Raw genomic sequence first — 12,658 nt, 5'->3', positions numbered from 1 at the left:
TCTCTGTCAAATAAATAAATATTAAAAAATACTGAGATTTTTATATAGTTTGATCTAATAAAACTCTTAGCAGAATAGGATAACCTTAGCCAATCTCTGTGAAGAATATGGGAATGAAATATGTTTTCTGGAAATTACATCTTAATATAATAAACCTTAAATCAGGTGCATAAAGTCAGCATTTCAGTCCAGGATTAGAGTCCTGGGTCTAACAGAAGATACCACACTTTCCTCACCAGTCAGTCTGCTTGGAGCTGTCTTCACCATCTGCAGCTGAACATATCTCTGGGCATTTGGTCAGCCCTGACAGGTAGATCTGTTCTCCCTGTCTCGAATCTAGTTAACGGATGTGACCACAGGATATGCTGAAGATCGATAGTGACTGTAGTATTGACTTCATACTCAGTATTTGACAAGTATCTGCTCTGTGTCAGATACTTTGGATTGTACTTTATGTGAATTATCTCCTCAAATCTTCAAAACAAATCTGTGAAAAAATACCATTTTATAGATTATGAAAGCCAGGCTTTAAAAGAGTGAATGACTTGTTGAAGATTATTAAGTGGTAGGAGTGGGATTTAAACCAGGGTTATTTTCCTCTAGAGAGTTCTATGTTCAATTTAAGTTTTAAATTGATTAAATAAAAAGTTGATACTTTAATTTTCTAATTATAAAAGAAATATAGTTACAATATAAGATATCCCAATAATGTCAGCTTCTCAGGAAGGATGAAGGGCGATTCCTGTGTTGAAGAACTCAGTGGACAGTGTGGGCAGGGCTCCCTCACTGAGACAGAGTGTGTAAATGGACTGTCAGGGCCATCAGTGGGTGCTTGGGAAGGAGACATTCTGGGTCCTGATAATAGGGCCTGAAAGAGAGGAGAGAAGGGATGCTTCACCCCACAGGCCATGCATAGAAAAGAGGAAATCCCTGGGAGCATGAAATATGAGAAAGCAATTCTAGACAATGTCATCCAGAATGTTCAACACCTGTTACATATTATTAGCTAATGAAAATCCAGGAATGTTAGTTTGAAGATCCAGTTATGCTAGGTGAAATCCAAAAAAATTCTGCAAAGGAATTGATTTTGCTAATAATATTTGTGTGGTAGGAGTTGTTCTGAGGTCTGGGCATTCCCAAGAAAAGTACTTGCTTGATGCCAGACTGCTCAGTCTGCTTGCTGCCAGCCAGCCACAAGGCTTGCTTTATGAGGTTGCCTCAGACTGAGAAGGTCTTTTAAACTCAGGAATTACAACTTGTTAGAGTCTTGATATTGGTGGGATACAGGAGATACTCATTCAAACTAGTTCTAGTTTAAGAACATCTATCGATATCCCATAAACATCGTAGCTGTAGACGGTTCTAGATGTTCATGTTTACCAAATCCAGCAGAACCTTTTGAAGGTGGTATTATAGGCAGCCAAGTGCTCATGTTGTAGTCCTTGGAAATTCCAGAATCGGAAAAAGGGTCAATTATATAATAGCAAGGCCTAGCAGCCTATTGTATCCATCTTCACAGTAAAAAACACAATTGTTGCAGATTTGACAGACTTTACCTGGGGTCCCACCTGCTTGGAGTAATCAAAACAATCAAAACGATCCCTCGGTGGCTCAGCAGTTTAGCGCCTGCCTTTGGCCCAGGGCGCGGTCCGGGAGACCCAGGATCAAATCCCACATCGGGCTCCCTGCATGGAGCCTGCTTCTCCCTCTGCCTGTGTCTCTGCTTCTCTCTCTCTCTCAGTCTCTCTCTCTCTCTCTCTCTCTTTCTCTTAAATAAACAAATAAAATCTTAAAAAAAATAGCTCAGAGGATCATCATTTTCTCCTTTTGCAGCTGAAATATGTCAGCTCCCAAGTAACAATTTTCCTCTTCAAATTGTATTAAATCTAATCATTGTTGGGACGCCTGGGTGGCTTAGTCAGTTAAGTATCTGCCTTAGGTTCAGGTCATGAGTCCTAGGATCCAGTCCCACATCAGGCTCCCTGCTCAGTGGGCTCTCTCTCTGCAGCGCTCCCTCTGCAGCTCCCCCTGCTTGTGTTCGTGCTCTCTCTCTGCCTCTCTCTGTCAAATAAATAAGATCTTTTAAAAATTAATCATTAAGTCATAAAGACCTAGAGTAAACTTATTACTTTCTTATCATTTCTTTTGTCTCAGCTCTAACCCTGGAGGGTTGAGATGATGGTTTATGTCTGAGTACAACTGAGTTCACAAGTTTTTGGGGAACATGATGCTATTTTTCTTAGAACCATGTCAATAAGTTAGTCAGCCTGGTGGGCCTCAGAGATGCAAGCTGCCCTCAAGCCCTGCTGAGGGTGAATGGACTAATTATATGTATGTTCATTCTGTTCATGTAGAAACAAGGGAACTTGTGGCCTTGACTGGGCCATGATCCATATACAGTAATTAAGTGAAAAATAGGTGACTAGAATCAGCACTTCCTAAGCCAGTTCTTACCTTTTCTTAGCTATATTTGCTTGCCAATCTCAGGTGGTATGATTTTCAACAGTGAAATAGCCTGATGCAAAACAGGCTTTCTAGACAGAAACATTTAATTTTTTTTTTCTATTGCTATTTAAGTCAAATTGTAAAGAGAGCCAACCTCAGACAGGTAGAAGAGACCTCTGCCCTTCCCCCATTCAAGTCTCCTTCTCAACTGTGACCTCATCACTGACATCACTGACATAACCCCTAAGGCTGGCCCTGGTGAAGGATAGCTGACACCCCTATGGGAGCCAGGTGACCTCAAGGCTACATTAGGAAGAGGTGTCCAGAGGCCGTGGGTGAGTGGACATCCCTAAACACCTACTGGTCCCTGCACCCAGGTGTGCTTAGTGCCATACCTGGGCTTCTACAGGTCTTCAGGGGCTCCTGCATCCTGCTCTTGAGATAATATGGCTCGGGCTAGGGAAGAAGCAAGGGACAGCCAGCTGGTGTCTGGTAGGGAGCCGACATCACGCATCATCAGAGTGTCAGTCAAGACCCCACAGGACTGCCAAGAATTTATGCTGGCAGAAAATAGCAGTGTCCACCACTTTAAGAAACAGATCTCCAAACGCCTTCACTATGACACTGACCGATTGGTGCTCATCTTCACTGGAAAGATCCTCCGAGACCAAGACATACTGAGCCAGCGCGGCATCTTTGATGGCACTACGGTCAACTTAGTGGTGAGAACCCGTCTGAAAGGAACTCTGCCTGGTCCTGGAACTCTTCCAGGCCCTACTGACCACTGCACGCATCACTCTGAACCCTCTACCTCGGAGAGCGCTGGGATGCTGGCCAGGCTGGGCCGGCTGGCCCAGAGCTCACCTGAGCTGACTGACTTTCTTGGCCAGCTGGCTCAACTCCTAATGGCTGCACCCGAGTCAGTGGTGCAGTTCTTGGAAAACCCTGTGATTCAAGGCCTGGTCAATGAGAAACCAGCCAAGGCCAGACAAGCTCCTGAATCCTCAAGGCAGAATCCTCAGAAACCTGAGCCAACTCTTAAGGCTCTGGAAACCTTGCAGAACCCAGCCCGGCAACAAGAGCTCCTGCAGGCAAATAAACAGGATCTAGAGGCATTGACGGCAGTGCCAGGTGGTGACAATGCTATGCGTCCAGTCTGCTCTGATATCCAGCAGTTCATGCTCTTCACTCTGGCCCCCCTGGTTGCCTCCAAAGGCCAAAACCCAGCTTCAGAGCTTTGCAAAGAGGAGGCCAATGCTCACAGCAATACTGACACTACCATCACCATCCCCACAGCCTCAGCACCTGCCAGGCCATTGACCCAGAAGGTCAGGGCAGGACAAGCTACCCAGGCCAGGAGCGTGGCCTCAAATCAGACCCATTCAGGATGTGGGCTTAGAATGCCAGATATAAACTCAGGCCACAATCTTCTCTCCCGAGAGCCAGCAGCCCATAGGGAAAGCCACTTTAACCAGTCAGCTGAGACCCTCGCCCTCTGCCTTGTGTAAAGCCTTGCATGTCCTACAGCAGAATCCAGCTCTGCTACACCAGTTGGCAAGTGGAAGCCCCCTACAACACCATCTGCCACTACTTCCCATCCTGACCAACCCTCGAGCGCTGCAGGCCTTGATACAGATAGAAAAGGGCCTGCAGATACTGTCCAAGGAGGTGCCTGGGCTGGGACGTTGTTTGTGGGACCCAGGTAGGGAAACTAGAGAACCCTCTGAGACTAGGGATGGAGGGCAGGGTCAGAGAGCAGGCTCTGTGCAGCCCACCTGGGCTGTTCTTCAGCTTCTCTATGCACTAGCCAAAGCCTGTTCTCAGTCCACACAATCTTCACTATCCTCATTCTCCCTCCCTGAAGGCTGCTTCCAGCAAGAACTGGAGCATCTGAAGGCCATGGGTTTTGCTAACCATGATGCCAATCTACAGACCCTCATGGCAGCGGGAGGAGACATTCAGGTTGCCATTGAGAAACTACTAGGGCTACCAGAGGCCCAGGTGCCACCAACTGATGCCTACAGTGTACCACCTCATGGAGAGGGAGGGAAAGGAAGGGAAAGGGGAAGGGGAGGGGAGGGGAAATAGCGTATTTTGAACTCCTCTTACTCAGATCATGTGCACACTTGAACAGCCCTCCTCACTCACTGCCCAAGCCTGTTCCTCATTAAAAAGATTGCTTGGATCTCACGTGTGATGTCCAATTTGGGGGTATGTGGGCAAAAAGAATGTTGTTTGGGGGAGATATTTATAATGTTATAGGGTCTTGGATCCAGGCTGCACCTATTCTCATACCCTTAATCTCAGTGTTTTCCAAATTTGAACATGAGTTTGGGGTAGTCCTGAGTGTTTTCAGCAACCTAGGTTCCCACCAACATTGCCCTTATCATCACAAGCCACCTCTGCTCCAACTTCAGAATTACTCTGAAGGAATTCTGGCTTTTTCCCCCAGGAAGCCACTCTCTCTTTCACCAAATGTCTCTATCTTCAGGTCCAGTCTCTCCATATTATGGAAAGCCTGTCCAACTTCCCTCTCATCTCAGGCTCTATCTCTCCTACCGGCCTGACAGGATATTGCTTTGTAAAGTGAACTCCGACCACTTCTGAAGCCCCATCCTCTCCTCCTGGGTAGACTTCTTGCTATTACATTGTAAAATGGTTGACTCTACTGTACCACCAGCCATCCAACTTCTCTCTCTTTTCTCCAAAGAGAAAAGAATTTTCTCTGAATTCCTCCAAAGTTGGCTACATCTCCCCATCCTCTGCAGTCACTCCCAGGATGGTATGGAAGTTTCTCAAAATTCTCTCATTACTCATCTTCCCATTTTTTTCTTTTGTACAGATGACCTACTGACCCGTCTTTCTATAAGCTGCTTTATTGAATCTATTTTCTCATCCATTTTTTATAGAGTGATATTTCCTGAGAGTGTGCTACATGGATTCTTTATTCATCTTTCAGAGAGTTTGATCATGTCCATGGCTGTGGGTCTTACTTCTGTGTTCATGGTTCCTTCATCTCTAAGTCTATTTGTACTTTCCATAGCCTACCAGCCTTTTCTTGGGTGTCACAGAGGAAACTCTGGCTCAGCATCTTTCCTGGGCCCCATTCCTACTCTAAGTTCTGGAGTCCCTGTGTCTTCATGAAAGTCCCCAATACTTTCCTAATCCACCCATTCTCTTCTGTAAACTCTCCTATCATAGAGGTGATTCACAGTGCAGGCACATGAAGTGTGACCCAGAGCACCAGGGGCTGTATGAAACCATGCAACAGGATACCACCTGATGAAAGAGAGGCACAGACCATATTGGAAGTGTTATTTTGGGGGAAATCAAGGAGTGCAGATTCAGAGCCAGATCCAGGGGTCAACTGACCCTAGCTTGAAAAACAAATAAATCTCATGCTTCTGGTGGCTGGGGAGGATAACATCTCTGAGCTATACACCGTGACTCAGTTGTTTTGTGACACTGCATGAACCTAGAAATGAAGGTTATGGCAGTCAGGGACTATGGATAAAATATCTTTGGGACTACATGTCCCAACAATGATCCTGATACACAGTTTACTCTTCATTTCCCCATGGTACCAGGATTTTGGTCTGAATTTCTGAGATCAGTGATGCACATTGGGTCCCAGGGAAGAATGAGAGTCTGGGGGTGAAGTGGGCATGACGGGCAGAGCAGTATCCCAGGCTCCTAGAAGTATGCTTCCTCTATCATGTGGGCTCCAGTAGCCAGACACCTGAGTGAGGTGGGAAATCTTGGCAATAATGTTAATAGTCTTCCTGGGGACTGAACCTTGCTACCTCCAGTCTTCTAGAAGCCTTACTGACTTCTACAAATCACCCTCTCCTTCTAGGAACTATTGCATTTTAGTGTCAGGATGATAAAAAGAGCCAAAACCAGAACTTTAGGGAGTGGAGCTTGCTGCCAGAGATGCAGAATCCTTCATCTGTTATCTATGGTATGTGAAACTTGGATTTGGTCAGTAAAGGGAAGCCATGGGGTGGAACCACCCTGTGCTGTATCCACAGAGTATCAATCCAGAGCATAGGTGGCAGCAAGACTCCTGCACCAAGGTGTTAGCAGCTGTGCGATCCTGCACCCCTCCTCCTCTTCTAGTCTCCAATCTACCCCCTTTGACCTTTCTCCTCAGAGCTCTTCTCAGGCCACACATATATCTAGAAGAGAAGGATAGCCCAAGAGTTATTTTTTAAAGATTTTATTTATTTATTCATGAGAGACACACACAGAGAGGCAGAGACATAGGCAGAGGGAGAGCCAGGCTCCATGCACGGAGCCCAATGTGGGACTCTGGGATCATGCCCTGACCCAACGGCAAATACTTAACTGCTGAGCCACCCAGGGGCCCTAGCCCAAGAGTTATGATGGATGATTGATGACTTTGTGCCTGAGATGAGGGAGCACTAGGCTGCAAACCACTGGACTTGTGGCCTAATATCGGGTACATCATTTGCCCACTCATGCACCTGAATTTCCTTACCAGTACATCAAATCCCTTAGCACTGTATGGTCCTGCAAATCTAGTCCACAGCTGGGTGCATTATTTTTTATTTTTTTTTAAAGATTTTATTTATTTACTTGAGAGAGACAGAGAGAGAGTGGGTGGGCACGCATGAACAGGAGGAGGGGCAGAGGGAGAAGCAGACTCCCCACAGAGCAGGGAGCCTGACGTGGGGCTCAGTTCAGGAGCCTAGAATCATGACATGGGCAGAAACAAGCCACCCAACCAACTGAGCCACCCAGGTGCCCCTGGGTGCATTTTAAATATTACCATGGGAGTCCAGAGTCCTAAATCCTGGCCCTGCCCTTGATACCTACTTCCTAGGTTACTGACCCACACTTTATTTCAGGAAAGATGTGAGGTTCATGGCAGGTAATTAGTAGTGTGAATGGTAAGCAGTTGTCCTGTGAGGGGGACCTTTTGATCAAATTCAACCAGCATCTTAGGGGAGTAAGCATAAGGCCCACAAAGAATTTTGCTGCATTTCAGGAGCAGAACAGCAGTTCCCTTACCCATTCTCACCCTCAGCTCTTTTTATATATTTTTCTATGTTCCTGAAATCATTACACTACTGAGTCTCTTTACCATTTATGACCTCAACAGACAAAGGGACTTCACTTTTGTTGCTGTTTGTTTGTGCAGGTTGGGCATCCTCACACATATCTCATACTGGATAATTCATGAGATATGTTCTATATAGTTGCATAACCTTAAGACTATTAGTCTCTCTGAGTTACAGGCTCTTAATTTAAAATAGAGATTATAGCTACATTTTGAATCATTGGGAGCAGCAACTGGGGACTTATTTGTGTATTTTAGAGCTGAGGTTACAAGGGGAAAGGAGGATTATTTAAAAATGCATTTGGATTTTGAACAGGCCTCCCTGAATCCTTAATGAGGGGTAATTTTATGGCTAAAAGGAAAGGGATTTCAAAATTGAAGACCAGAGGAGAAAGAGGAGAAAACATAGTTTCAACAAGCACCATTCATATCCCAAGCACTATCTAAATATTTTAGAGATGCCATATTATATAGTTTTCATAACAACCCTGTGAAATGATACCAGGAAAAACAGTTCTAAAAGTTATGAGTTGGATAATAATTTTCAGAGTTTATATAACATTTTCATTTTCATATTTTTGTTTTTTTAAGATTTTATTTATTTATTTGACAAAAAGAGCACAAGTACAAGCAGGGGGAGTGACAGAGGAGAGGGAGAGGGAGAAGCATGCTCCCCTCAGAGCAGCAAGCCTGATGTGGAACCCGATCCCAGGACTCTGGGATCATGACCTGAGCCGAAGGTTGACGTTTAACAAACTGAGCCATCCAGGCACCCGACATTCTCATATTTGTTGATCATTTTGCATGTTAGCTACTACCTTAAGTTCTCTACATTCGTTAACTTATTTATTCATTGCCACAGTATTAAGAATTAGATATTTAAAGAGAGAGAAAGAGACAGAGAGACACAGAGAGAGAGAGAGAGAGAGATTAATATTATCCATTTGATAATTAGACAAACCAAGACATAGGAAGATTGAGTACCATGATCAAGGCTATAAAACTAACAAGCAGAGGAACCAGCATTCAAACCCAGGTACTCTAACTTTAGACTTTGTGTTCTTCCTCTGTGAGATTTCTGTTCATGTCTTTTGCCCATTTCATGATTGGATTGTTTGTTTCTTTGGTGTTGAGTTTAATAAGTTCTTTATAGATCTTGGAAACTAGCCCTTTATCTGATATGTCATTTGCAAATATCTTCTCCCATTCTGTAGGTTGTCTTTGAGTTTTGTTGACTGTATCCTTTGCTGTGCAAAAGCTTCTTATCTTGATGAAGTCCCAATAGTTCATTTTTGCTTTTGTTTCTTTTGCCTTCGTGGATGTATCTTGCAAGAAGTTACTATGGCCGAGTTCAAAAAGGGTGTTGCCTGTGTTCTTCTCTAGGATTTTGATGGAATCTTGTCTCACATTTAGCTCTTACACTGTTGGTGGGAATGTGAACTGGTGCAGCCACTCTGGAAAACTGTGTGGAGGTTCCTCAAACAGTTAAAAATATACCTGCCCTACGACCCAGCAATTGCACTGTTGGGGATTTACCCCAAAGATACAAATGCAATGAAACGCCGGGACACCTGCACTCCGATGTTTCTAGCAGCAATGGCCACGATAGACTTTGTGTTCTTCATCACTATCCAAAGAATTGGAAATTAGATTAAATTTACCTATTTTTTTTTTAACTTGGACTAGCAGAGAATATTCTCACTATGAAGCCCAGACTCATTTCATATGTGGAATTGACTTGATCTTTAGTAAGTCATAGAAATATTTGCAATGAAAGAAAAAAACATTAAGCGCATTCTACACTGGCACTATCATACCTACTCAGATTTTCTCCAACACCTGCTTACTCCTAATGGCAAAATATTCCCAAGAGTAAAAATATTATCATCTCTCTGGGCTCTTCAGAGTTACTCCAAGAGCCTCAGGAATATGGTATGTTCAGTGTGATTTTTGATACCTCTGATTCATCTGATCTTCACTTTCCTTCAAGTGCTTCCTTGCCTGTAAACACATTTCTGTAATATCAGAGGTCTCCATTCGTGTCAATGCATCATGACAGCGACCATACCCATTCATTTTCCTTATTATCAATCTATGCTCAAGTTTCACATTAAAATTTTCCCCAAGTGAAGGAATCTCAGCAGTCGACTCTGAATCTCCTTGGTCCTAGCCCCATAGATGATTGGATTGAGCACAGGAGGCACCAGCACATAGAGGTTCGCCAGAAAGATGTGCACATTCTTGGGAACTCGGTGCTGGCCAAAACGATGGGTGAGGAAGGAGAAGAAGGCAGGAATGTAGAAGACCAGGATGACCCCGAGGTGGGAGCCACAGGTACTCAGAGCCTTGTGCCTGGCATCTTGAGATGGAAGGCGGAAGACAGCGTGGAGGATAAAGCCATAGGAAATGGCAATGAGGATGGAATCCAGACCCATGGCCAGCAGGGCCACAGTCAGCCCATAGACAATATTGACAGTGATGTTGCCACAGGCCAGGCGAGCAATGCCCATGTGCTCACAGTATGTATGTGCCATGACATGGTGACCACAGTAAGGCAGTCGCCTCAGCAAGAAGATAAATGGGGAGACAATGGCCACACTGCGGAGGAGGCCAACAAGGCCAATTTTGCCTATTACAGTATGGTTAAGAATGGTTGTGTATCTCAGTGGGTTGCAGATAGCTACATAGCGATCAAAGGCCATGGCCAGAAGAACTGAGGACTCCAGAGCATAGATAGAATGGACACAAAACATCTGGGCCAGGCATCCACCAAAGGAAATTTCTCCAGCATGGAGCCACAAAATGGCTAGCATTTTGGGCACGGTGGTTGAGCTGAGAGCCAGGTCAGTGAATGAGAGAAGACACAGGAAGAGGTACATGGGTGCATGAAGAGCACTGTCTGTCACAATGACCAGGATGAGGGCAGCATTCCCAGCCAGTGCTACCAGATACATGGCACAGAAGGGGATGGCAATCCAGATGTGAGCCCACTCCAGCCCTGGGATTCCTGTCAGGAACATGATGGCTGGAAGACTGTCATCACTGAGGTTGGAGGTTGACATTCTGCTTGGTAAGTAAAAGGTTCTATCCAAGAGGTGATGGAATCATAGTATGACTGCCCTGTAACATCAGGTCCTTGGTTCATTAATATAAAATGACCTTTCTGTGAAACAATTTTTTTTAAACCAAGAAAAACATTTGTCACTAACTTGCTCAAGAATCTTAAAAACTCTCTCAATATAGTCTGCTCCTTTTTTTTTTTCATTCTGCTCATTCATGTACTCATCAATCATGTTTTGAGTTCTATATTCTGAGCACCAAACTAACCATTGAAGCATCTTTCCAATCTGATCCTTCATAACTTACCACCTATACATCCTGCCCAACATTTAGTCAACTCACTCGGAGGGGTGTTCCTTGCCTCTTTCCATGCCTAGGGTGTCTTCTGGCTTTATTTTCCCCTTCTCTGTTTTCAAAGCTTCAGTGAATGTTTTCCTTTCTCCCAGAAGCTTCCCTTTTTTTCTGGTCCATAATGGTCTTTTATTTTTTTCATTGTTCTACTACTTTACACAATCCCATTATCTGAGACTATGCCTTTATGCAATTGCAACTTCCACACCAACCATGCCTTTGGCTGGACCTAGACATTTTGATCAATGTTCACTTAAGACTCAATGTTTACTAGTCAATGGAATGTAACATTCACTTTTGGACTTTATAATATAATAATGCAATCACTTTATTTTCTGTGTTTCTAATGCATCTTCATATATATATATACACTACATAACTTCATTTTGTACCTCAACTGGAATGCCTAGAAAGTAGTTAAGTCATCTCAATATGCTCACATAGCACATGAGTGAGTATCCACAGTTATTTGAGTTCTCATCAGGGTACAATAGAAGAAAGAAAAAGATATATCATTCTATTGAGAGACAGCAATCTCTACTCTGGCAAAGCCAGCTAGTGGTGCTGCATGTCCATCAGTGTGATGGCTGGATATTGAGGCTAGATGAGAATGCCAGGTGCTGACCGAGACAGCTCAAGGGAAGAAACAGAGTGTCCTGGGGTTGCTTACTGTAAAGATATTCTGGAAAGAGAATCTGTTTTTGCTCTGGAAGGCTAGCTAGTACTTAAAAACATTTCCCTTTAGTAAACACATTTTCTACTTAAAAGAAACCTGTGTGGGATTCTGAGAAACTCGAAATTAGTCCTGATTCTCTAACAAAATTGATGTGTGACTTTGAACAAATCTTCCATTTCTTTGGCCTGTCTTAATTTGGAAAAATCAATGACTCTATATTCATTCTCTCTTTTCCATCTGTTCCTTATGTGGCATTGGAATAATCCCATAACCTCTTTGGGCCTTTTTTTTTTTCATCTCCAAATTGGAAATGGCATCACATGGTTTATCACTTTCTAAAGCTTATGGTTGAGAAAAAAATAATATTCATGAAAAAAAGTTCCGATATCCCAAATAATTGCTCCCTTTTTTCAAGCTCTTTATCGCCAACAACTTTCCAGAGAAAATAGAGTGTGATACCTACCATTTGCTTCAACGTGGATGGACCTGGAGGGTATTATGCTGAGTGAAGTAAGTCAATCGGAGAAGGACAAACATTATATGGTCTCATTCATTTGGGGAATATAAATAATAGTGAAAGGGAGTAAAGGGGAAAGGAGGGAAAATGAGTGGGAAAAACCAGAGAGGGTGACAGAACATGAAAGACTCCTAACTCTGGGAAATGAACAAGGGGGGGTGGAAAGGGAGGTGGGCGAGGGGATGGAGTAACTGCGTGATGGGCACTGAGGGGAGCACTTGACGGGATGAACACTGGGTGTTATGCTATATGTTGGCAAATCAAACTACAATAAAAAAAATATACAGGGCAGCCTGGGTGGTTCGGCGGTTTAGCTCCTGCCTTCGGCTCAGGGCGTGATTTTGGAGACCTGGGATCGAGTTCCACATCGGGCTCCCTGAGTGGAGCCTGCTTCTCCCTTGGCCTGTGTCTCTGCCTCTCTCTCTCTGTGTGTCTCATGAATAAATAAACAAAATCTTAAAAAAAAAATATATATATATATATATACAAAAAAATTTTTAAAAATAGGGTGTGATAGGGTGTGATA

At 43.8% G+C, this 12,658-nt stretch overlaps 2 protein-coding genes and 1 long non-coding RNA gene across 3 annotated transcripts in view; 1 reads left to right on the top strand and 2 right to left on the bottom strand.

Annotated features, from left to right (window-relative positions):
• Positions 1–2,640, bottom strand: part of LOC140614908 (uncharacterized) — a 32,939-nt gene extending 30,299 nt beyond the window's left edge. The window contains exons 1-2 of the long non-coding RNA XR_012015630.1: positions 2,455–2,640; positions 237–487 (exon numbers count right to left, since the gene is read on the bottom strand). This is a non-coding gene — a long non-coding RNA (uncharacterized lncRNA). The remainder of the gene's footprint in view (positions 1–236; positions 488–2,454) is intronic.
• A 32-nt stretch (positions 2,641–2,672) lies between these two features.
• LOC140614907 (ubiquilin-1-like) lies at positions 2,673–4,548 on the top strand. The gene is given in 2 exon segments (XM_072794331.1): positions 2,673–3,874; positions 3,876–4,548. Coding segments are annotated over 2 exon segments (1,641 nt in total). The 5' UTR covers positions 2,673–2,891; the 3' UTR covers positions 4,534–4,548.
• A 4,592-nt stretch (positions 4,549–9,140) lies between these two features.
• LOC140614903 (olfactory receptor 52D1) lies at positions 9,141–10,590 on the bottom strand. The gene has a single exon (XM_072794327.1). The coding sequence runs from the start codon at positions 10,588–10,590 to the stop codon at positions 9,634–9,636; it is 957 nt and encodes a 318-aa protein (XP_072650428.1). The 3' UTR covers positions 9,141–9,633.
• Positions 10,591–12,658: the final 2,068 nt, after the last annotated feature.

This window comes from Canis lupus, chromosome 23 (assembly GCF_048164855.1).
Source record: "Canis lupus baileyi chromosome 23, mCanLup2.hap1, whole genome shotgun sequence".
NCBI lineage: Eukaryota > Metazoa > Chordata > Mammalia > Carnivora > Canidae > Canis > Canis lupus.
This window is presented reverse-complemented; position numbering and strand designations above follow the sequence as displayed.